The sequence below is a fragment of the Pyrgilauda ruficollis genome, unplaced genomic scaffold (assembly GCF_017590135.1).
Source record: "Pyrgilauda ruficollis isolate IOZ18807 unplaced genomic scaffold, ASM1759013v1 scaffold3, whole genome shotgun sequence".
NCBI lineage: Eukaryota > Metazoa > Chordata > Aves > Passeriformes > Passeridae > Pyrgilauda > Pyrgilauda ruficollis.
In genome coordinates, this window is record NW_024524377.1 from 5,360,330 (window position 1) to 5,386,684 (window position 26,355).

Genomic DNA, 26,355 nt, shown 5'->3' on the forward strand with positions numbered 1-26,355 from the left:
AGAACAAGACTGACTGCATGCTCTTTAAAGTGTCCTTGCATAACACAAATGCCACCACAAAAACCAATCCTCACCTTTCTGTGCATTGTTTGAGGTTTATTAAAGGTTTACCTTTTGTCTACGAACAGCAGCCATCTCCATCCTGTGAAACACTATGCATAGGGATGAGGCTTTCACACTGCTCACTTTCTTCAGGCATTCTTAAAAGAAAGACATTTATTTAAGGTCATACAGTAATATTAAATTGGTTGTTATGAAGCCAACATAGTATGCAGCTGTTTTAATTTTAGCCATTAAAACCATACAAAGACCCCTTAAATTTATCAAGTGTACTCAAATTTGCACAATTTTCACTGCATGTGCTGGGTACAGAAATTATTACAGATGCATTAAGGGAAAAAATTGTGACAACCACTAGAAAACTTCTTTTAAAAGGTAAACAGACTTCACATCTTTCCATTTTCCGAGCATTGAATAAGTTAATTGTATGAATGGATTGGCAACTACTGCTATTAAGAAATTAGTACACCTGCATATAAAATCAGGTGAAAATAAACAGAGCATGAGTATTGTGGCTTATAAAATACTATAGGATTATAGGATATTGGAAAGGCTAAAGAGACAGGATTATAGTTTGTGACTGCCCTACCTCTGAATTCGATGTTTTCTACAAATAAAGGCAAAAATTCTTCTGATTCCCACCATTACTGGATCCCAGTTGTTATAGTGACACAAGAGAGTTGCAATGAAAAATGAAAAAAATACAGGTACTGCTCCTGCAAAAAATAACCAGGAAAACTGCACCTGGAATTGAAACACAAACATCATTCACTAGATAACTTAAAAAAGAGTTGACATGCTGTATAGCTGTATATTTGGAATGATTATTATTCTAAGTTTGAGATACAGTTTGAGTTATTTTAAACAGTGTGAGTTATTTTGTACAATTTCTACAGTTATTGGTTCTTCTAAGAACTGCATAACCTGTCCCACTGATCCATTCTTAAGAGTGGAATATTCTGTTTGCACTGGGAGCTGAATGAAGACTGCTATTTTCAAACAGTCTCAGGTTTAGGTTTGTTAATTGTGTTTCTGGTACCAAGAAGAAAGTCTCCTAAACATTCCATGGGTTGGAAAGCAATGATCTTTAAAGCCCACTCCAACCCAAACCATTCCATGGCTCTGTAACTCCAAACCAAGGACACAAGGACAGGAAGCCTGGGACCTGCCTCTCAGGATGACAGAGCCATGAGCCGTGGGCACAGCCCCCCCGTGTGGAGAAAAGATCCAAAACTGAAGACTTTGGAGAACACAAATTCAGCTTTGGCACCTGGCACTGATGATCCTCCTCAAAGATCTCAACTGCAATTGTTAAGCCCTGTTTCACAATTGATTTCTAACGGAATTCAGAACACGTAAGTTGCCAAAAGGATTTAGTCATTACAAACCTGGTTGTAATTTCCTAAGATTCAGATTTATGTTAGAAAATTAAAGAAAAATAAATACCCAGAAAGTTAGTAATTATGAATATTGTATAACTACCATCCCATTTGACAGTCATATGAATGCTGAATGTATTTGTATTTTAATCTTTACACTACATGGTGTGATTCTTGGGGTGTCCTGTGCAGGGCCAGGAGTTGCACTGGGTGATCCTGACGGGTCCCATTCCAACTCACCACATTCTAGGATTCCATAATTATTAGCCATGCCAGTGGCATTCTTGTGCAGGGTTCTTTTAAGTAAAAACAAGGCTGGCTAGAGGCAGAGCAGCTAAAATTTCTGTCAGATCATCTGAGATGTGGACACCTGAGACTTCAGCGAGCACAGGGCTTGGCTTAGTACAGACTTGCACAAATACTCCTGTGCAAAAATCCTCAAAGTCTGCAGCACTTTGCCTTTAATCAGGGTCCCTCACTTGTGCTTCTAATACTAGTAATTTATTTTCTAAAATGTAAGACAGAAAGGATTTACTTCCCACAACGTGAGTTAAAGTAATCTGCCCTTTTGTTACCAATGTCAGCTGAAAGTCATCCAACAGAGCTTGGGAGATGTTTCTGCTACTTGAAATGCCTCCACATTGCATTAATACATGAAGATTAAATTAATTTTACAAGATCTGGACTCTGTGTTTATTCAGAATAAACAGTCTAGAGATTAGGCTGTTTACTGGGAATCAGAAAAGTATAGTCCATTTTTCAGTGCATCCCAGATAAATGTTTAGATGAATCACTTCAGAAGACAACCTAAAATTTTCCTACATTGATATATGTAACTATATATATACACCTCTACCAATGCATTTGCACACACCCACACATCTGTGTATATCTAAAATGTGTACTGACACACAAACCTACATAGAAAATTCTTATTTTTTACTACCAGCATTAGCTCACATGTATTGACCTCATGAAAGTGGATTTTGGGGGAGGAGTCTACAGATGTTTTATTCCTTGTTTCATTTAGTTACCACAAGTTATTTACCATCCCATAACAATTTATGTCTCAAATGTGTATTGTGGATACTTTAAGAGCAATACAAATACAACTGTCTTACCAACAAAAGTTTTATTATTGTTGGACCCACTGCAGTGTTTGCTTTATTTCCATGCTGGAATATGCAGGTAAGACGAACACAAAATATAATGCCTATCACATGTTCATTACAAAAGTATTTAATTAGGGTCTGACTCTTTTTGACTTTTCTTATATTTATCCTTTTATTTTTCTGACTTATTTTCCAAAATCCACACTGACATGAAGCAAACGCTAAATACAAGTTGTGTTTGGGTTTTTTTTACTTCATCTTTACATGCACAAAGTTTCAGAAGTCCAAAGGTGCTCATTACAATTTACACTTTGCTTGCAAAAGCATTGAACAGCAAAGCTTCTTTTTGGCTGGAAACATTCCAAGTGCAAAACTTGACTAATTTATTGTACCAATGAAACAAATACAAGCCTAAAAGAATTTAATTAGAAGAAATTCTGTAAGCAATTATCAAAACTTAGTAGTACCTTACCTTTTGCATGCACATGTCAGCTATTATGGACAGAGGTATTGTAAGGCTTAGGGCAAGTGTGCCTATCAGTGATGAGGTAAGAAAGCAGCCCCTAAAAGACAATAAAATCATAACAATTATACAGTTTAATGACAATAAATAATAATTATAATAATGAGGCCTTACTTAAAAGTTAAAAGACAACCAAAGTAATACATCAAAGAGGAAGACATTTGATGAACTGTTAATTACTGTTTAATAATCAAAAATTAACTCACACCATCACACTCCATCCTAAATCTGTGACAGTGCATAGAATTCTTAACTAGGGAATGGATGTCTTCTGGGTTGCAGTTTAATTCCCATATCAATTTTTTGAGATGATGGAAATTTCCCTATTTCACATGTACTAACTTCATCTAGAAAAATCTGCATTTTGTTTCCATACCCTGATTCTCTAGAGCATAAGAGACTGCTTCTGAATTACAAGCAACCTCTCCACAGAAAACTGTAAATGCATAAATGGTACAGAATCCCATAAAAATTTATCAGCAGGTTAAAAAAAAAACCAAAGTCATATCTATCCCTACATTATTTAGTTGGTAATATGTGCTTGGGTGGAGTAAACAAGTAGGTTAAATGATATTTAGTTCCAAAAAAAGTAAAGAAGACTATACTAGTGGCACACTGGACTGGTAAAGAATGATATCAGCACAAACTCTGTAATTAGTCCCAGTCCAAAACTCTAGGGAAAAGGAACTGGAAGTAAAACTTGCTCTTAAATTGACTGGGACATCATTCTGAGTAATTAAACAAATATCATGTAAGTAAAAATGTCTGTGCACACCCATGTACTTAACCCTATGCTAATACTTGATTTTGGGAAAGAGACAATGTTAGAGGTTTTTGGGGTTTATGTATTTGTTTGTTATTTTGCCTACATTAAAATTACACTTAAACTGATACTGAGCAGCAGTTTAATCTTTCAGGATGGCATTAACATCACAAAAATATTCTATCAACAAACAAGTTCAATTGCAAAGAAACATATGCTACAATGCATTTATACCTAGGACTGGTACAAAAGTTTGCCAATAAACAAAAAAATATTAAAATTCATACATAACCTTAGACTTGAAAAAACAAACAAAAAATCCATACCCCCTAAAAAAACCAAAAGGTTTTTGTGGAGCTCCATCTACTCCACCTTGATCTTTTGTTGCAGTACTGCCACAGAACTGTTACAACAGAATTCATACTCTTTTGCTACTGCAACTCTGTAGCACAAAGTCTTTTTGTCTCAAATGTTAATTCTGCAATAAGCTAAGCACACAGGATTTTAATTACTACAAGCACACATCAGCTACTTTTTAAATTTAGTTGTTGTCTTAACAGGACATTGTGACACAAGGCTAAAACTGCACATGTGGACAGGAAAAAAAGAAAAAAGAAAAGGGCACAAAGCCCAACCTAGACAATTTTACATCTCAACATAGGAAAGATAATTCATGTGAAATATATTCAATGTATGGAGTACATACCACAGCCAGAGGAACTCTGACAAAACTGTTCCAATAAGGCCATTTATGACAATGCACATCCATATCAGTTTATTGGGAAACTCAAATGCTTCAAACCCAGTATAGTGAAGCAGGAAGAACCCTGGCCACAGCAGCAACAGATTAAACAGTCCTACAAAACCTGGATATAAAAACAGTATTAAGTACATCATAATAAATTTTCTTCAATATAACCAAAATCTCAGCTAAAATCAGCTATTTTGACAATATGCACATAAAAAAGCAGCCAGGAAGTAATATTTTAAATCTTTCAAAGGAAACAAATGTAAGAAGTTCAACCTGAAATTCACAAACTAAATTTGCATCAGATATTTACAGGTTTGAAATTTAAAAGAAAATGAAACTTAGGAATTTCATTAAGTCAGTGGTGCTGTCTGCATACCTACAGGGAAGTTCTTCTTGTTAAGGCTCTAAACAAGAAAAAATTCACACAAGCAGTCTCTAAAGGATTCATAACCATGGGAATAAGAGGCTTTTTCTCTACTTCCTTGGCTTTTCTAAGCCCCTTTGCCACTCAGAGTTCAGTGCCTGAAAGCATATCATATAATCACACATTGAATTAAAACTTTCAACAGAGTTACTTTTGGTCTTACCAAAGAACATTGGTATGTCAAGTTTATCTTCTCTATCTACTTTCCTTTTTATCATGACTATGTAGACAGCATACAGCATTGCTCCTACAAGAGACCAAATGGAACCTGGAAAAATGGAAAAAATACTCCCTTGAGATATGCCAAACATGTTATGCACAGTAGGATCAACTCTCCTAAACCTCTGTTGATGACAGAATCCATTACTAAATGAAAAACATGGGAAAATGGAGAAAGCTCTACAATATAAATACTTTCCCAATATACACAGAGGGTGGAAAATTATCATAAATGGCAAATTTTAGAAGTTGAAATTAAAAAGCCAGATTGTTTGAAATGTTACATGAATAAGAGATATCGAGCTTGCTACATGACTACTTAGTACTGTCAGAAGATGGTACTGATTACTACATATTCCAGGATTAAAACCCGTAAGTAAATACCTATTGTATCTTTTCCAGCGGATTTTTCAGATCCAGAAAGGTTAACAAGTACCACACCACCAATGCTAGCAAAAAAAAAAAAGAAGAAATGCAAAACATTGCTTGAATTCAGGAATTTCTTTACAAAAACAGATTAAAAAAAGAGAAAAACAAATATAGCTCTATCTTTAGGCATTTTTAGTTAACCAAAACACACTTCTGGAATGTCAAAACGAGTTCTCAACTGCTAAGGCATGATCCCAAGTTAAAACCAACCAACCCCACTTTTAACTTCCCAGAACAATGCACAAGGCATTTAATGAAACAGGCTGACAACGAGTGTCAAACTTTTTCACCATTACACAAAAATAAAACAAACCACAAATAAACAACAAGAAAATAAGTTAATCTATTTCCAACAGAAATTAATCTAATTTTCTACAGGAGAATGAGATTTGGAAATGGTTCATGATATGAAGCATTTAAGAATCCTTAATTCAGTTGCACAATTCATCCGTGAAACAAGGATTTTTAAAAAGTGATGGGTACCATTTATTGTCACAGATAGCACAGGTACAGCAAGTACAGTTGTCCTCTCACTGTACCAGGGAATTTTGAACCAAATGTTCCCTCCCATTATCTTACCTTAAAATAACAGCTAATAATTTGGACAGGGTAAACCGATCTCCACTGTTACTGGGAAAGACTGCAGCTAAGATTAAAGTAAAAAGCCCTGCAAGAGAAATTCAGAGGAGTTTATACAACCAAGTTTTGCCAGTATTTTGCTCAGAAAACTACACAGCTTCAAAGCTATTATACTCCAAATATATTTCTTTAATGTACAGATGTAGCTGCAAAAGTACACACACATAAAGCAGAAATATGAAAGTACTTTAAAAAACCTCTGCAAATACAAAATGAATTTTCTAAACATACATATTCAATGCCTTTAGGTCAAATCCACAGGTAAAAATGTTACACAAATCCATTGTAATAAGATTTCTATGTTACAAACAGCCTTGTAACACACATCTGGTGGTGTAAATAAAACTTACCAGAGGTTGATGACAAGATATTAACTATGGCAACTTGGGTATCTGACAGAGCTTCTTGGTATGAGAAATTTGCCAAGAACCACTGGGGAAAAAGAAAAATAATTTTGTTATTATATGGTTAACACAGCTTAGGTTTCTCAGTGCAATAAAATTCTACTTTAAAAAAACAAAACAAAACAAATCCTCCATTTATATAAAAAATAAAATCAGAACTAGATTTTTAGCTTAAAGAGACTTCTAACTTCTATTAAAGTGGAAGACACATTAAAACACAGCAGCAAACTTAGAACTGCTTCAAACCAACCACATTCAACCAACCAACATCCAACCACATGTTTAATAATGAAATACCATACTTCAGAACTTAAAAAGAATTAAAATGACATTATAATAGCTAGTCTGTAGTAACTAAAGGTACTTTAAACTTGTTTTGGAGTGCTTCAAGGTGATAACTGCACAAGGGCTGCAAAGAATTTCAGTAATGGATGTGACATTAGTCAGCCTAATGAGGTTTTTTTAGAGTACTTAAAACCAGCACACATCTCCACTGTTAAAAACAAGCATCTCTTACATTCAATGCCTAAAAAATGCTTCTTAATTCCTCCATAAAGGAATAAAATGGCAAAAATGTTTTCTCACTTCTTGACTGAGATGTCACTAGTAAGATCTCAGATATATTCTAAGGGAAGTAACCACTCTCTAGTCTTATGTAGAAAGATTATCATAAAGTCCAAGAAGAAATACATGTACATGCCAGTATAGCATCCATGAACAGAATAAACAGGATTTGTTTTGGACATGAGGACACTATCCCAGAAAAAATTACGCCACTATTTTCTGGTACATCCATCAGTTGTACTATTATTGTTGATGATAATAATAATAACAATAATGCTTAAATAGCTCTACTTCCTGAGGAAAAGCCACGATGAGTCCACACTACACAGAATCCATTTGGCAGTATCAGTAAAGGTGCTTCTAGAGAAAGCATCACTGATCTGCCCTCTATATTTTTCTGTCTCAAAAATCCTGCCACTGGAATCTCTCTCTCCCTCCAGAATTGAGGCACGATGCAGCAACAGCATGTACCAGCAAATCCATAATTAAATCTTGCACAAGGAAAATTTTACTTCTTATAGTACATTTATAAAATAAGGTTTAAAGAATACAAGTCGTCTCAATACTTATTCACTATTATTACACAAGTTTGAAATGCATCTTTACTCAAGTTTTCTGAAAGAATGGAGCACATACCACAAAGCAAAAGAAAAAGCTAATTTTTGCTACTTGGCTTGCAGTGAGTTTTCCCACAGTTTTTAAGATGGATTCCTGCTCCTTCACTGTTGGATATGACATGCGGGACAGCTTTGCCTCCAAAGCATGGCTTGATGGCAGCTGCCGGATCTCCATGATGTTACTGAACCTCACACGAGGCTTCTTGGGTGCTTGAGAGGCAGAAAAAACAGAAAAAAAAATTTAAAAAAGAAAAATATTCATACTATAATTAAAGTTTTGGAGCCAACACAATATGCAAATAAAACGATGATATTGTAACACACCATTGATTAAAATACTGCACAAATAACAGGTTCTTATCCAATTAGAAGACATGCCATCATGATTTATTAAACTAATATTTTGCTATTCAGGAGGCCACTAATAAGACAAAGCACAATTACTGTTTTCAATCAGTAAGTTGTCCAACAGGAAAAACTCACTGAAAAGCACCACCCCTGCTCCCTGTCAAAAATATCAACAAAAAGTAACAACACAGTTTTAGACAGGAATTATTCCACCTTAAAAAAACACTATATATATAAGATTTTCCTTAATTGTCCAACAGCCAAACAGCCAACACCTGCACACAATTATACCTAACTGCAAGGACAATGTTTCATATAGAAGAATAAATTCCAACAGACCTCAGAGCTTAGCAAAGACCATAGAGTCACTTGCTCTTTGAAATCCACTCTCTAACTAATCTTGCAAACTAGGATCTGGTTTTATTTAGATGGTTATTTTAGTATCATTAGCTTCCTCCATAAAGAAAACATTACACTAAACACTACAGGCAAATATCAGCTTAAATGAATGCAAAACAATACCTAATTTCCTAAAAAAAAGTAAAGGGAAAGCTGCAGCTGGAACAATTCTGAAGTGATGCTGCACAGGAAGCAGAGCCTACCAAAGTGGTTCCTAATGTGTACCATGGAGAAATTAAGAGAGCTTCCCTTTGATAAGCAGGAACTCTTTTGCTGAGGATTGGCTAACTGGATGTTCTGAAGGCAACCTTTCCAAAATTGTCTGGGACAGTTAGGTCTGTTTCACGTACTATCACAAGATAGTGAGGCTTAAATAAAACCAGAATGCACATAGACTGTTAAAATTCTTACTTTGACTGCTTTGCTCCTGCTCTAAAAAGGACAATAGCTTGTTTTTCCAGAGGCTGACCCACTGCTGCTGGTCTTACAAGCCCAGAAGGAAAGAATCACAAGTACTGAACCCAGTTGGTCCCTTGAGATAAACATAGGCTGCATCTGTAGTGACCAAGAAAGGTAAACTGAACGACAGGCCTATGTTTTCTCTACCTGAAAGTAAATATATGAGACTGCAATTCATGCAATAAGAGATTTCAGAAAGGAGAAAAAGGAAAAAAAAAAAAAAAGAGGGGAGGAAGGGGAAGCACATCCTGCAACATGACAGCAGTTATACAAAACAGAAAGGAAAGTAACTCCTTCACCAAAGAGCTAACATTACAGCATTCCAGAAGGCTTTACTCACTTTTCTCTGCATCACTACTATTACTGCCATTTTTTTCAGTTGGCAAATCATGAAACTTTACAGGAACATATAAAGGTTCACTCTGCAATGAATCAGTATAAGTAAAAATATAGTTAAGCAGGATATTTAAATTATTACCAGTAGAATTTATTTAGCAAATTAGAAAACTAAATAAAGAAAAACTTGGCGAATAGCAAGAGAATCAGACTTAAAGCAGGTCTGCACACAGTGGATAAACTTGTAAATTCATGTAGATTCATACATCCTGTATGTTACACATATTGGTAAAACACATTACTAAAAGAGACCTGTACCCTTTGGTGTGCATCCTCATGAACACAAAACTTATGGCCAGCCTACTGATTTAAAATTACAAAATAAGTCATCAATATTACAGATATTTTATTAGCTATAGCTTCTGTCCAAATTAGAAAAATGAAATACAGACTGTATGTAGAAAGTCATGTACTCATTTTCTTCCCATGACCCTAAAAGCCCTTATTTTCTTCCCTAGACCTAAACATCAAAAAACTTTGAGAAATATCTACAATACATAAGGCACTTACAAGTATTTCAAGCAACTAAAACTTCTGCTAACAAGACAAGTCTTAAGCTACTTGTTTAGATTAAATTGATAAACTGTAAAAGTGAAGTCATTAAAAAGATCTGGTAGCTGGATTTTCATTAGGCTTGTTAAGGATAAAAATTTTGGTGGATGTTTAAATTAATGCAAAATTGCCCAATTTTCTAGAGTCACGTGGTCTTAATGAACAGAGAAGGTCAAGAAGATTTTATTCTTAAGCACAGATAGAAAAAGTTTAAAATTCCCAAAAAATTAAATGAACAATACATCTGAAAAAAATGTCTCTTCAAGTAATTCTGTATAAAATACCCATACAGTAATTTGCAATACTCAATTCCTTCCCCCACTCTATTACAGACTTGGTACTGAGTTGACTATGTAAAGGTTTTCTCTGTAGAAGATAATATTTCTTTGACAAACTACTACAGAAGCATTCAATTAAGTGCTTTATTGAGCTGAGAATCCACATTTCTCAGAGTAAGCAATACCATTATTTGCAGTACTCATTAGTAACATATAAGCATGTAAGTTACCAATCCCCTTTGACAAAACCTACTGCATTTAAAACTGCCATATTTTATAAACAGTAAGTGAAGACAGTTGTGCCACGTTATTGTAAAGCATCGACCTTTATAAATTAAGGCACTTACCAGAGAACTGTTCACAGTGGTATCTGTTGTACAAGCAGCAAAATAACCTTCAGCATCTGCAAACTAATTACAGAAATTTTCATGTAATAAACTACCACGGCAAAGTTGTTATTAACTGAAATTTTTGAAGAGTAAGTTTTTTTATTACTTTTTCCATCATTCTGTCACAATTCCCTCTCTCCTCTCAGCCTTCCTCCTCAATACCAAGAGGGCTTACAAGTTCAGTAAATTTCAGTACTTCCTTGTACCTCTTGAACACCACTGAATTCAACTACCCAGGTATGAATGCAGGATAAGGGTCTTAGGTACAGAAAACCTGCAAAATTCAGTCTTAGGGACACAATGACCACTAAATGATTGTGCATCTGTTAACAACAAGATGCTTCTTTCTTCATTTTATTGAGGCAAAGTTCCTTTCCCTCCTCCTTTCTGCACCTTACCAAACCCATATTTCCTGACCTGCAGCTTGCTGTTCTACCATGATGGTAGCAAACCTGTTAAAGAAAGCCTCTAATGTGGAAGAGAACTTAACAGTAAGGTGTGAGTGTTTCTCCAAGCAATCGTTGAAATAAAACCATATAAATGGGTGTGTTGTCCAGACTAATAAACACAAGACACTTTAAAGGCACTTGCGATAATTACAGAGTTGAATATTTAACCTATATTTATTTAATATATTTTAAATATTTATTTAATATTTTCCCCTTGAAGGGGAAAGGAATTTTCTAACAGCATATTACAATACTGTGTGCACTGTTCTTTTGAAAGGGAAAAATAATGGGATTCCAGTAGCAGTGTCATGAGTGCCACATGTGACGGACTGGGCACTCTTAGTCATTGCTTTCCAGTTCATATTTCATTATTGTTAGCAAAGAAACTAAGTTCTGTTTATTCCCAAATTATCTTATGAAGATTCTGAACAACATCAAGTCTAACATATGCCATATTACACACAAACACTTGGTATTAAAGGCTGATCTAGGAAAATTTGTATCAAGATATCAGTCAACTTTAAACACTCTATGTGTTTAACTCAAGAATTTATTTTTAAAAGATATTTTTTCAGTTGTTCTTTGTGCTTTGTCTTTCCTTAAAAAAAAATTCAGATAAAAGTCATGTAACACTTTAAATATGTTATGCCTGCAACTGTCACTATCAGTGAAGTCTAACATATCCAGAAAATTTAAGTCAGTTTCTTTCACATAAGCTATTTTCTATAAAGACATGTTGATTAGCAGCATGTTCTTGGATCACATTTTCTGGTTTTTTTTTATGTGGTATTAGTATCAGGCCAAATGCCTTCCTGCTTCCTGAGTGCTGCTGTTCAGCATCTTGAAACACTGGCACAGAACAACTGCTCTTCCCAGCATCTCTTGGAAAAAAACCCAGTATTTCTGTCATATAACAACAATTTTAGGTTGTAGCACAAACTATGCCTAACTCTGGAATGGGCATCAGAAGGTCACTCATACATAAAAGCCATATAAAACAACATTAACAATAACAAAAACATAATTCTACCACCCTTACTAAATGTAACTTTAAGCCCCTCAAAGCAGTCAGCAAACAGTTCATAGTTGTGCCAGAGACAAAAAGAGTCAGTGCTAAAAAACAGCTACAAAGTTCAAGTTCTGATTCCATTGGTTGCAGATGTTGGGGAAGTTAAAGGAAACCAAGAGCCAACAGTGACTTCCATAAGCTCTTGTTAAGAGGAATTATCCTCTGCAATTGCCCAGGATACAAAACCAGGCTGTAGGGACCAATGGTCTGGCCCAGCAGAGCATTTCTTACAACTCCTTACACATCTCAAATTGCTTTTTCTTGCCCTCATCCTTTCACATGACAATGGTTATGGCTGCCATGTCTTCCTGTGGCATGATTCAGTTTATATGTCAAATATGCAACCTTTGCTCTTCTCTAGTCTCTATTTTAAGGGGTTTTTTTCTGTACAAACTTAGACAAATATCACAACATCTACAGAGTTACAATACTTACAAAAGCTGCATGCCTTCCACGAAACCCACGAGTACATTGCTGCCTCCATGGCTTCCAAACAATAAATCCCAAGAGGTATAGAACAAACATGGATGTTTTTGCAAATGTACTGAAAAAGGGTTTGTTGTACCTTGTAAAAACATACTGTGGAAAGAAAATAATTGCAGTATCCAAAATTACCAAATAGGTAAAAGTTCACAAAATGAATGATCAGGTGTAAATACACAGTCCAGAACAGTCTGGTTCCCAAAATACCAGAGTTGTGAGTATTGGCAATGGATGACCAAAGGAACCAAGTGGCCCTACCCGTTCTGAGGGAACCCTCTCCCAAACTACCTCCAATGCCAACAAAAAGGAGAGTTTTTGTAAGAAACAATGCCACAGAAGGAAAACTACTTTTTACTTGTATCTCATTAAGCAACACATTTATATGCTACTAAACTCAAACAGCACTGAAAATACATTTACATACAAATATTTTCTAAATTGAAGACCACTTTTATAAGCAATAACATTAATCATAAATTAGAGAGGATTACTTTGGCTAAATAACATTTCAGTATCAAAAGTGACTCCACCATCTCATTCCAAAAAATATTTTATTAAAATCACATGATAAGGACAAACATTTGTATATACTTAGTTTCAAAACTGATATACAACATAATGCCAGTTCAAAAAACTGAATTTAGGAATTTATTAAATACTTCATTTCCATTGCTAAAGCTCTGGTTTAAGTCCTAAAACTTAACATGAAATAAATACCATGACAGTTTCAATATAGTTAATATATGCACTAGATGAAATTACAGGGTTTAACTCTATGACTTCAGCCCCTTCATCCTGAATTTCTGGATGTTCTGAACTACAATTCACTACATAATCAGCCAGCCATGTTACAGCTCATTTACAAATTTTTGGGAACCATATGGGCATTTTAATCAATACAGCAATAACAAAATGAACTCCCTGATTACAGTACACAGTGATGAGTTTATGCTGTTTAATTTTAAAGTCGTCAGTAACACCTTCTGCTTCAAAAGAAACAGGCACTGAATTGAAATTATCTGTAAGATTTAGTGGATTCAGGCTGGTGAAGCACCAAGTGTTTGATAACTATGTTTCTGCTGCATTTTCTCATTTATTTTCTCTTTAAAATGTGTGGAACAATACTCACAGAAGTGAGTTCTGAAGAGGCCACCCAGATGACATCAACCAGGAGGAGAATGACAATTCCTAGAGCCATTCGCCTGCGCTGAGCAGATGAGCTGCTCTGGGAGCTCATCCGGTTCATGATAAAAACCCACACCATTTGGAACCTGGGCAAGGGGGACACAGAAATAAAACACAAAAGCTTACAGTAACACACAAAAAAAATAAACATTGTGCAACTGTTTCATACATATGAACAGGACCTGATATGCAAGGACACACAAAGCTGTGTTGTCAAAAAGCAGACCTTAGACAGATCAGGCAGGAAATTTTCAGAGATATTAGGGACAATTAGAAAGTAAATCTTGACTTTGCAAAAATTTATCATCTGCTTTAGGAATGAAGTAAGAAAAAAGTAGGTAAAACACAATTTGGAATTTACACTACAAGTTCTGCAAACAGTATAAATTAGATTAACGTGTTGTGACAAATGTCAGAAACATGTTTAAACTTAGAGGCATGCAACAAATGTTTCAGAAGACATAGGAAAACATTTGGGTAAATTATAAACCCTTACAACAAGAAGTGATTCAAGAAAAAAAATAGAATAATTAATTGTAAACTTTAAAAAGTAGACTGAACATGTAGTTGTATTAAAAAAATTATATACCTATTTGGTAATTTATGAAATATAGGCACAAACCAATTCTAGTGAAAAATCTATCAAAAATTCATTAATGCTACTGCAAAGGAATTCAGATTTGTGACACAGCTTTACAGTTGCCCATTGGATGGCCTAAATTTATGGAAGGCCTAAATTTAGGAAAACTTTCAATTATATTACTAAAAAGCTTAAAATACAATTGACAAAGACTGATGGCTCATTCTTGTACTAGAATCCATTATGTTAGCCAGACATGTATGTAGTATTTCTATCATTAACTTTCATTTATTTATGTATATATTTTAAGAACCAATTTATTAAGAGTTCATTAACTACAGATGGCACAGTATACCATAAACTCAAGCACCATCTGAGAGAACTGTTCAAGGAACTGCAATCTAAGTCATCTTTAGAGAGCAGCTTCTGACTTTCACAGTAAATAGAGGTCATCTGCTTTGCTAATATGGTCTGCTAAGTTTAAATTGAACTTTGTTTTTTCCACGTGTCAACATACAAATACTTGCTTTCTTTTCATTATTTACAAATGATTTATGAAAGAGACAGTGCAATAATGTCCTCAGTGAATGAGGAAGGTACATTCCTTTTTTCCAGAGTAGCCTGTTCCTCAGATTAAGGATTTAAATGCCCAGATATGCACAAGCACACTGGAGATCACAGCACTGCTTTCTGCATTGACTCATATTCTATACAGTCTCTGCCATGTTCAAATCTTGACACTTTTTCCTCCATTTCTCAAAGGGCTTCTTTCAAAAGAAAAATGAACAGGCAGAGTTCCTGAAGTATAATTATACCACTAGATCTATGCCAATATATTCCATGTGTGGGCATCAGCTCTGGATAATTACTCTGCTTTTCTGATAAAATGGTGGGACTGACAAAGACAGCAGAAATCTTTAAGTAGAGAGAGCAAAGTTATGAAAGACTCAGCAAGGAATTATAGTTTCTACTTGATACAGAATAAAGGAGAAAACATTAGTTCTCAAAGAGAGAGCAAATAAATGTATTATCTTAAACTTGAAGAAACTACCATAAAGCCTGACAAAGAAAGCAGAAATCTTTAAGTAGAGAGAGGCAAAGTTATGAAAGACTCAGCAAGGAATTATAGTTTCTACTTGATACAGAATAAAGGAGAAAACATTAGTTCTCAAAGAGAGAGCAAATAAATGTATTATCTTAAACTTGAAGAAACTACCATAAAGGTTTTCAAGCTTGAAAGCTTAAAGGTTTTTTCAGTTTTTAGAAATTGGTTTAACAAATACTACATATTATACTCTATAAACTTTGCCTTCATTTTATTATGACTAAAAGCCTACAAGCCATTACATGAAGTTATATTATATATAGCCTAAAAATTGCTTGTGTGTTTGCATAATATGCAGCTAATGTGGAAGCTGGGCATGGAACAGTTCAGACAAGTTGGAAGGAAGAAATCTCATTCCTGTCAGGCTATAGCACAACTCATGGACAGTGGGAAATTTTCCTAGAAACAGAAAGCACTGCAGTCTTCCACCAGGTCTGTGCTGCAGGCAGGAGGGGAGAGGTAGCTGGGGAGACAGGAGGGAATGGCAGCAGCCTGATCAACTGGACATCTCCACATCAGATGTTCCCTCACACCTACAGCTCTGCTGTTCTCACCACAGGCTGCTTCAAAGCACACTCTGTGAACAGAGATCATGCACAGATAACATTCACGTTCTGCAGCTGTTTAATCTTGTACTCAGCTTCTCTACTTTAGGCTTGAACAAATCCTTTGCTTTAAAATTCTTCAACAGGAGCAAAGTAAAGGATGATGGAACATCCAGCACTTCTTAGATAAGAGGTTACACATAAAGTCATTCAGTCTATGCGAATTTTACACCATTTCTTCTGTAACTTTGATAAGCAGATGCTAAAATTCTAAATAAAGAGCCAATAATTATGCCTTGGAAGTTGAAATTTTTTATATGTTGCAGTAAGAGCAGCTATTACTTTCTCATCTGACTACCAAGTATCTGTTTAACATTTCTGTGTGCCTAATCTAGCATTTGCTTGATCCTTCCCTAACAAGACAAAAAGCTTAACAAGAAAAGGTAACTACGAAGTGCAGCACCATCACCTTCAAGCTAAGAGTTGGCTAAAAAAGCTACCGAGCAGCAATACTTAAATGCTTGTAAAGTTCAGGAGAAATTCAAAAGCCTACTGAAACCTAAATCCTAAGTTTTAGGACAAAATTAAAACCCTGTAAAACATCACACAAAATGCAAAAACGCAAAGACAGATTGAAACTACTACTCTGAGAAGTTTTAGACATTGTTCCACTTATTAACAATACTCATAAACTTGGAATGAAATACAATTCCACACGTTTACGTTTGGCTTCTGTACATTGAGGGTAATATGCTCTGATAGAAGTGAACACACAAGAACAAGACTTTTCTCATATTACCTTCCACAATAACTGTAAAAAAGAAACAAAAGTGGTGACTAACAAACTTCACACTTCATGTCAAAGTGAAGATAGTCTCCTAAAAAAAAACCAAAAAAAGCAAAGTGTGAAACATCATGCGCATAGGTATATTAAGCATTTATCTTTGCAAAATGCTGTCTAAAATTTCAAGTTCTACAAGTGTCTTCTGCAGCTCAAGTCCTAAGTGTTGGGGACATACAGATCTAAAACCTTAAGAATTGGCCTGCATCAAAAATGCCAGCAGGGCAGCCCTGACTTGCAAGAAAACAGAATCCTTACCTACTTTTGATATGCCAAAGAACACAACCCCTTCCTTATTAACTGACTATAGGAGGTTCACATGAGAAACAAGAACCTGATGATGTTAAATTCTGATTTTCTAAGCTGTGCAGAGAAAGGCACTATTTCTTCAGTGCACATTCCTAAGGAAAGAACTTAAACATTAGAACTAGGAAGGTAATGGAAGAACATACAGGCTTGTTGACCTTAAAATAATCTCAAAAGATAAGGCACCTCAATGTTATGTCTTGTGAAAGCCCAGTATCTTTCCTTAAATGGATACAGCATTATTATTGTATTAAAACAAAACATCCATCTTACATAAAACTTATTTATAATTTTTAAACTCAGATCCTATAAACACATTCAATAAAATCCACTGTTATACAGGAAAAGAAACATTATACAAAATAGAGCCATAACTTTTATTGCCTGGAAGTGATGGAATGTTTATTATTATTATTATTAATGTGAAATGTTGCTAAGCTCTGTTTTAGGGATATCCTGAATCAACAGGAGTCACACACTATGCTTAGGAGTCTCAAATTAGCATACTCAACAGAAGTGGCAGCAAGGGCAGAATTAAATGCTTACCCAAAATTAGCTTTTGATCACCTGTCAAGCATGGCTGAGAGTCTGTACACTGTTAACAGGGAGCAATAGCTAAATTCATGCTTTTCACCTCTTTGATTAAGAGGTAACTCATTAAGAGGGATCCCACAAGCCCCCACTGAACTCAACATTTACACACAGCAAGTTCAAGCCTTTTCCACAGTTTACCACATGATCATAACTGCTTAAGATGACCCAAAAAACTGGAAGATGCATTTCTTTAGACAAAAGCACATGATTATCCATCTTCTATTCCACAAAGACAATGCTCACTGTAGATTCTGCACATCAAGGCAATTACTCACAAAATCACAGAATATTTTGAGTTGGAAGGAACCCACAAGGATCATAAAGTCCAAGTCTTAAGTGAATGGCCCAGGGATTACAGCCACAAGCTTGGCATTATTATTGCAGGGCTTTACTCTTACAGAATATTTAATTTATCAAGTGCAAAAAGTTATGATAAATTTAAGCCACCAGCATACACAGAGACTGCAATTAAAATTATGGTTTAAAAGTAAATATCATATTCTACTCTATTAATAGAAGAGAAACTTAAACATGTTTGCCCTTTGTTTCCATTATTAGGAAATAAATATGCTTTCCACATAGTGTAACTTTAAACATACAAGCTCAAATCTGACATTTAAAAGAATATTAATTTAAGACTTCTCTTAATATCATTACAATTTTCAGCAAACAACACTGACACCTTTTAAAGTCTCCTTTTTAAAATTTATTTACCATTCCAACAGTCTTAGAGTTGGTGCTGTCATCTTGCAGAACCATTTTTCAGCCAGTTACATGAAGATCTTCTGAAAAACAAACATTAAAAATTTTCTTATCATGACACTGTACTTTGATTTTAAAACACTCCAGTACCCTAGATCACGTAAGAAGAGCCACCACTTCAATTTATGATATCAAAATATATAAAAAGCAGTCTCACTGTGTAGTCTACAGTGTACATTCACACAGCTGACTGCACTGAAGACAACAGGCTCAGCAGCCTATCCAACTCTCCTCTTCTGAATATGCAACAAGAAGCTTCTGAGGGCAGGAAATAAAACTGCACCATTGATACTTCATGTGCAAGCTTATTGGGACAGCATCAAATATTTCTTTGTGCAGATTATTTCCACATTACAAGCTCCGCCCAAGAAGAGAAAATCATGTGAAATTCTCAAACTTTTACTGCACTGACAATTAGGGAAGAGAACATTATAGGCCAAAGAATTGCCAAATCATTGCAAAACAGAAGTATTGCTGTTCTGGCTGCTCCAGGAGGAAAACACGCAGCCTGTCTCTCCCTTCCACCACCAAAAAATAGAAAAAAAGGACATAGCAAGAATGCCAAAAGCCACAGAACAGCGTCTCAGTCACAAGCCATGGTGCAAGCAAGTCAACTGGAAATTCTTCCTTGTATTTACTCAAGATTATTTCATATACAATGTGAAAGACAACATATCAAGATAAGGCTTGCAGGCAAAGTAAACGGGTTTAGTTTTTCCAGTTATACCAGCTGCTCCAACATTACAAGTTCTGGGATACAACCTCCTCCCCCTTTTAACATGTTCTGTCATCAGCTGATTCTTGTTTCATGTTGGATTACTTTTGAGATAAGAGAAACAGAGACCCACTGCTTTCACTTTAACCAGAAAAAAAACCTGAAAGTGAAATGATTTACATTTATATGTCACAATCTGTAAGCCTACATTAAAGCAACATTAATCTAACACAAATCTGACATCCACTCAACCTCCAAAGGGTACCATGAGACCACAGCAAAGGCAAGGATATTGAGAAGAGATGGAAAAGTGAGCCTTATGCAACATGACTATTACATTCACTGCAGCCCTGTCATTTTTACTCAGAGAACATTTCCTGTAGAATCTTAGAATATAGCAAAGCAAAAGATCCAAAAAAGCAACCAAGTCTTCCATATCAGTACTGTGTTCTGCAAGTAGAGACCACTGCTCGCATCTGCATAGGAAGTTACACAAGACCAAAGTCTGCACAGAAAATACATTAATTTTACTACCAAAATAAGAGAATTTAGCTTAATCAAAGGTATGTTTTAGGAATCTGGTGGTATGTAACAGTCATGCTGTCAAACTGTCATGGCACAGCTGGATATGGGTATTTAAGGAATAAAAAGAACAAGAATGTTTGAATGCTTTCATGAATGAAATGAAAGCTTCCTATTCAGCACTTACTCAAAATTCATGAAACAACTCTTCAAACAAATCTTCCTATATAGAACTAGTAGTGCAGAGTATTAATCTGTTTTCTATCTCAGAGTCCTTACCAGCTACCAGCCTATCCAAGCACTCAGCCCTCAGTTAGTCCTGCAGCACCCCCAGCAAGGCTGTGACCCTGCTGGACTTGAAGTCTGACTGAAGAAACACCCCAGTTTCAGGTCGGCAGAGTGAAAGCTGACAAGCAGAACCAACACTGACCTCCTTGTTATTCCTGTCCAACAACACTAGGAGAAAAAACTCCATGTCAAGCTGCCAAGGCCTCTCTAAGCTTCACCACGTACAAAGCAATCCCAGCCACCAGTAGCTCCACATTTAACATCAGCTAAGGATTACAAATGACATCCATTTCACATGCTGCAGATCTAATCTTGTCTAGTGCAAGGACTAAACATATCGTGCTTTGTCACTGGATATACAGACACAGATTCCTGATAAGAACCAGCAGGGCAGATTGCAGGGAGACACCCTGGCAGCTGGAAGCTGAGTCTTCCAGGCAAGGTAGAAATCCACGAAATCACAGCACATGGAGTGAGCAGGGGTCTCCTTCCTGCCCACAGATATCTTTGGGGAAAAGTAGCAGGAAGAGAAGGAAATGAGTAAGTCGTCTTAATGCACTCAGAGAAAAGTGAATGCCTAAGAGAAAAGATACATGGCTCAAGCCCTGGGGACCTCGGGGGAGGAAGGATGACTAGAAACTCACAGCTAGAACAGGGGGAAAGGAACGGGAGCTGCTGCCCAAGCAGGGGAAGCACGTACCCCTCACAGCCCCAGCACGGCAGGACAATGGTGCCAGCTCAGAATCACTGAATCAGTTAGGTGGGAAAAGAGCTCTGAGATCATCGAATCCAACCCATGACCAAACATCACCATGTCAACCAGACCATGGCACAGGCTTTCCTTAAACACCTCCAGGGATGGCAACTCCACCACCCCCCGGGCAGCCCATTTCATTATTTAACCACCCCCTCTATACAGAAATTCCAACCTGAACCTCCCCTGGCACAGTTTAACACTGTGCGCTCCTGTCCTGTCACTGCTGCCTGGGAGCTCGACCCCGCCTGGCTCCTGTCAGGGAGCTGTGCAGAGCAACAAGCTCTCCCCAAAGCCTCCTTTACTCCAGGCTAAACTCCCTCAGCTCCCTCTGACACTGCTTGCAGTGTGGACCTGTGCTCCACGCCCCTCAGCAGCTCCGCTGCCCTTCTCCGGACACGCTCCAGCGCCTCAAAGTCTTTCCTGCAGCGAGCGCACAGACCCGGGCACGGCAGCGGAGGCGCGGCCCCGCAGGGCCGAGCACAGGGGCACCGGCACTTCCCCGGTCGCGCTGCCCGCACTACCGCGGCTGCAGGCTCGCTCTGGGGACAGCTCCACGCAGCCCCAGCCCGCTCAGGGGAGCTCCCCCGGGGCGGGGAGCGGAGAGCGCGTTCCCCACACCGCTGTCACGGGCGGCCGGGGCCGAGGGGCGGCGGGACGCAGGGCACTCGCACAGCCCCGGCCCGGGCGGGCACGGCCCCCCCGCCCGCACGAAGGGACAAAGTTCCCTCCCGAGCTCGGCCCCGCTCAGCCCTGCGGGGCCTCTCGCCCGCGGTACCTCCGGCAGCGGCAGGACCCGCCCGCTCCCGGCCCCGCTCCCGTTCCCGGTACCTGAGGCCGCGCCGGGCCCGGCGCCCCCCGCGCTCCGTCCGGCGGCGGCACCGCCCGCCCGCGCCGGACACCCGCAATCCATCCCCGAGCCCGCGAGCGAGCGACCGCCCCGCCCGCGGGCCGGCCCCATCGACCCGCTCGGCCAGCAGCTCCACACCCCTGTCCTGCTGCCCGCCCCCTGCCCGGCTGCGGGAGGGGCTGCGGGGGAGAGCGGCACCGGGAAGGGCGGCGGAGACATCCCGGCCCCGCCGCCGTCCCCGTCCACATCCCCGGCCCCACCGCCATCCCCGGCCACATCCCCGGCCCCGCCGCCGTCCCCGTCCACATCCCCGGCCCCGCCGCCGTCCCACAACCGTCTCCGTCCACATCCCTGTCCCCACCGCCATCCCCGTCCACTTCCCTGTCCCCACTACCGTCATCATCATCATCCACATCCCTGTCCCCACCACACTCATCGTCATCATCCTCATCCCTGTTCCCGCCACCGTCACCATCCCCGTCCACATCCCCGTTCCCACCACATCACCATCCCTGTCCCCATCTCCGTCTCCATCCCCATCCCTATCCCTGTCCCCGTGCCCGCCCCCATTCCGATCCCTGTCCGCATCTCCGTCTCCATCCCTATCCCCATCCCCATGACCGACCCCAAGCCTATCAGCCCCCATGTCCATCCCAGGCCAAATCCCTTCCCCTTTCCTTGTCCTTATCCGTATCCCCGTTCCCATCCCCGTTCCCATCCCGTCCCCAAGGCTGCGCTGCGGTGCCCGCTCGGCGCCGTGTCCCGGCGGGAAGCCCCGCTCTGGGCAGGGCTCCGGGGCCGCTCCCGGCTCCTGCCCGGGGGAACGGGGACGCGGAGGGAGCGCTCGGCACAGCGGGGGCCCGGCAGCAGCGGGGCCATCCCCCCGCGGCTCCCGCTCCAGGAGATCGACCGTCTCCAAGGAGGGAATGGCAGAACAGCTCTGATGGAGCAGAGCTTGCTCCGGAGGCACGGGCACTTATACAGCCTCTTCCAAAACTGTAAGATAAGCAAGTCAAGAAAAAAAAAAAAAATCACCCGCAAAAAAATATCCACAAAAAACTAAAATATGCAGGAACAGAGAAGGCAGAGGAAGAGAGCACGGAGTGAAGAACTAGAGATGGAGAAGTGGGATGGAGCTCGAAACTAGTCTGTCAAAAGAAAAAGAAAAAAAAGGGGAAGAAGCAAAGCCGAAGTGTGCAAGACCCTTGAGAAATGTCCTAAAACGCAGTGAGGTGGTAGAATCTTAGTTTCATAGCTGCCATAATCTTTACACTCTGTGATACGAAATTTCACAGGACCTGAAAGTAGTGGCAACTAATTAAATTTTTTTAATAGTTGTCTGATTCACTATCAATACACTGAAGAGCATAAAAAAGTGATATTGTCTAGATATACAAGGTAAATTAAAGCAAAATTTCAAGATGTGTATGTTAGTGACCAACAAGCTGCAAAAGGAAATGCTAGACGAAGTCTATCAAAAATATTGAATTCAATGAACTTTCATAGGCTTAGATAAAATTGCAAGATGAGATTCCAGTCCTGTTTGGTTTGATTTTGCAGGAAATATGTTAGTAGTCTCTGTAGTCAGTGTTGATTACTATTTAAGAATTAAGCTCACAGTACCAACCTAAAGACAACTAGGTGTATGTCACATCTTGCAGATTATTCAGTTTTCACTTGCTAACAGAAATAAAGCTTTTGGCAAAATTTAGCTATTACATATTTTGGAAATTTTACAGCAAAAACTGTTAGGAAACAATAGTAAGCAATGTATACACATGAATAAAAGGGTGTTTAATTGTTCTTAGGGGATATACATGATATAGCTGTGAAATTATTTTAAATGCTACTCACACTTACAAACTGTTGAAATCAAACATGATATTTCACCCTTCCTATAGGTTAGTGATTGAAAAAATCCATTCTCTCCCTTATAAAAACGTGATAGCTTCTCATCATATATCTGGGTGAGTTTTACTGTTGGGCTTGAGTCATTTCCTGTAGATAAACAAAAGTTACTTCTTTAAAAACAAACAAACAAAAAACCACAACCAAACTTGAAGAACTTTTAGTGTGAAACTGCTCTGGGCTTTTTTTGTGAGCCTGAATTTCATAATCCAGCTGTATTTTAATTTGCATACAGTAGCACTAAGAGATATCCAACAAGTCTGATGCCCCATAAAACTGGTTGTTACAAGCAGTAAGATACAATCCCTACCCCGAAGCATTTATAGCATAAATGGCACAAGGACATGCAGTGAATTATACTCTTAGTTCAAACTGTCCTTTTTTGATGTACTCTGAGTGTATATTATAAATAAAGTATTGATTTGTTCTTCTGGCCAAAATGAAATTGCCAAAATGTGCGACACGGTGCTTTCACATGGAATTGTGACTTTACAACTGTCTAAAGAGATTTTAGGTAAACTGAATTTCTTAGACAAAGCTTCAGGAAAAAGCAGTCCTCTTGAAATGGTGTATTCTGTGGAATTCAGAGTTGAAAAATATATACAAAGTAACAGAAAAAACCTGTATGCATCTCACAGCCTCTAATATTCTTGGGTCTAGCAGATCTTTGTTTAGTGTTTATACAGAGACTCAGTAAACTTACACAGCTTATCCAAGGTCAGTCAGTTCATCAGCAGCAAAACTTGAAGAGAAAACCAAAGAGTTATGACTACAGTACTGTGACAGAGAAACTGCATGTAATACTTTCCTATATCTAATAATGCCTTTACTAAATAATATATTGAAAAATATTATACATAATTTATATTGAAATGGGGGGAATGTTTTATATTAAAAAAAACCCTGCTGCTTTTGAATGGGGAAAATATATAAGGCAGCAGGGAAGGTTGAGATTCCCAGGCTCTTCTATCTTACCTGATTAAGAGAAAAAACTTGGTTTGCTGCCCCTGGAAAATGCTTTCCCACAGTGATCAGCAGTAGTGATGACAAAATATCTGTGATATGCAGATTTTCTCTCTTTTTATGCTTTAGTCTCCTTTGACAGTGGAAAGCACATGAAATCCCACCTGAATTAGGAGCAGCTTTCTGGGTGTAGCTCCATGTGGCCTCTCATGTGTATGAGTTTTCTTCTTTAGGAGGCAATGCAGCAGTTTGCACCTCAATATGCAGCACAGTTAAATCCACCTTGTTAAGGTTCTGATTTTAAGCATTTTGACTGGGCACTGTTGTCCTTCAGGTGGAGTACCAAGATTTCTTCATCACAAGATGAAGCACTTACACTGTGGTTCCTGGGGAATTTTGAGAGAAACAGGTCAGCATTGTCAAAAGCCCAGAAGTTTGTACTTATTGCACTTAAAAATATCACAGGACTTCTGTATTTTTAGCTCTTGATTAAGTAATTTGTTTCCTATTGTAAAATTCATGTGATGATCATGTGTCTTCTACGAATGAAACTATTATAAGAATGATTTGTCTTTTGTTTTTACTGAGACTTTTTCAGGAATTAGATTTTAGTAAACACATGTAATAAAACAATATGTATCTTGAAAGTGTACACATACTGCATATTTATTTTTCCTGCTGTGAATATTTTAGTTACATGCATTTTTGTAGGCAAAGTAAAATTCTATCTATTTCCCAGCATCACTGTAATATTTTCATAAGATAAAACATCCACATAACATGCAAACCTTCTAAATTGCACTTATCAAGAAAATTTGAATCTAGTTTCTGCTCATATATGTTCTACTTACAAGAACATAAAAGCTGATTTGGAAGAAATAGATCAGATCCCAAGAATGAAATTTAATACTATGTTGGTCTCAGAGCTCTACAAAGGAATTGAATTTACTTATTTTAGAGAAATATGTCCTTCAAAAGGATTTGGAACAAATCTTTGATGAAAAAAATGTTCATGTTGATGAACAAGGCAAAGCAGCAGAAGAAACTGTATTAAAAATTCAAAGTGACAAAGTCAGTTTTGATCAACCTCTGCTTTGGTATTTGTTTCCATGGCACATCCTTCTAGTTTTAAGAAACAAATGGGTACCAGCATCCTTACCTGGAAGGATGTAATTCAGCCAATGCATTTAATAGCTCTGATGGACCCATGAATTTGGCAAATCCCTTTCATGAACCCAGGAATGCCAGAGCTGTTATGGATTTACTGAGGCAGAGTCTTGTGACAGAACAGAAAATTTGTTTTGCTTGGGTTTAGGCCACTGGATAATGACCTTGTCACACAACTAGTAATTCTTGTTCCAATTCACCTTCTCTGCATTATTTGAGATTTAACTGTCTTATATTTGTCCTCAGCTATCTTTGAGGTGTTCTCGCATCCTAAGTCCAGCTTTGCAAGAAGCCTCTTGTGACTGAGGGAGTGATTTTATTGCTCAATTATCCTCGCTGCCTTCCCCTCCTTCTGGTCCAGTTCTTGAGAGGCTGAAATGAAAACATTCATATGAATACATGAAATATAGTTAGACTGTTAAAAGTTACAATTTCCAATCTGTTCTAAGTCCCTTTTTGTGTATTTACAAACATTTTGTGCTTTTGACCTTGCTGAGCTGTTACATGGCTGTTTTCTTAATGTTTTACCTGATGACAAGGCTCTAAGAAATCTTAGTGCTTAAA

The 26,355-nt window shown here is 38.0% G+C and overlaps 1 protein-coding gene across 3 annotated transcripts in view; it reads right to left on the reverse strand.

The window, feature by feature from the left end:
• Positions 1-21,791, reverse strand: part of SLC35F5 (solute carrier family 35 member F5) — a 30,269-nt gene extending 8,478 nt beyond the window's left edge. Inside the window, exons 1-16 of one of the 3 annotated variants that reach the window (XM_041472945.1) lie at positions 21,735-21,791; positions 18,577-18,647; positions 16,921-16,999; positions 13,836-13,977; positions 12,659-12,802; positions 10,664-10,726; positions 9,431-9,512; positions 7,904-8,094; positions 6,650-6,731; positions 6,240-6,327; positions 5,616-5,680; positions 5,176-5,280; positions 4,544-4,703; positions 3,024-3,114; positions 650-804; positions 112-200 (exon numbers count right to left, since the gene is read on the reverse strand). In XM_041472945.1, coding sequence (XP_041328879.1) covers positions 119-200; positions 650-804; positions 3,024-3,114; positions 4,544-4,703; positions 5,176-5,280; positions 5,616-5,680; positions 6,240-6,327; positions 6,650-6,731; positions 7,904-8,094; positions 9,431-9,512; positions 10,664-10,726; positions 12,659-12,802; positions 13,836-13,970 — 1,443 coding nt within the window. In that variant the 5' untranslated portion in view covers positions 13,971-13,977; positions 16,921-16,999; positions 18,577-18,647; positions 21,735-21,791 and the 3' untranslated portion in view covers positions 112-118. Of the gene's footprint in view, positions 1-111; positions 201-649; positions 805-3,023; positions 3,115-4,543; positions 4,704-5,175; positions 5,281-5,615; positions 5,681-6,239; positions 6,328-6,649; positions 6,732-7,903; positions 8,095-9,430; positions 9,513-10,663; positions 10,727-12,658; positions 12,803-13,835; positions 13,978-16,920; positions 17,000-18,576; positions 18,648-21,681 lie in introns of all 3 variants that reach the window. The other 2 variants (XM_041472944.1, XM_041472946.1) reach the window with 2 other exon arrangements.
• Between the last annotated feature and the right edge of the window lie 4,564 nt (positions 21,792-26,355).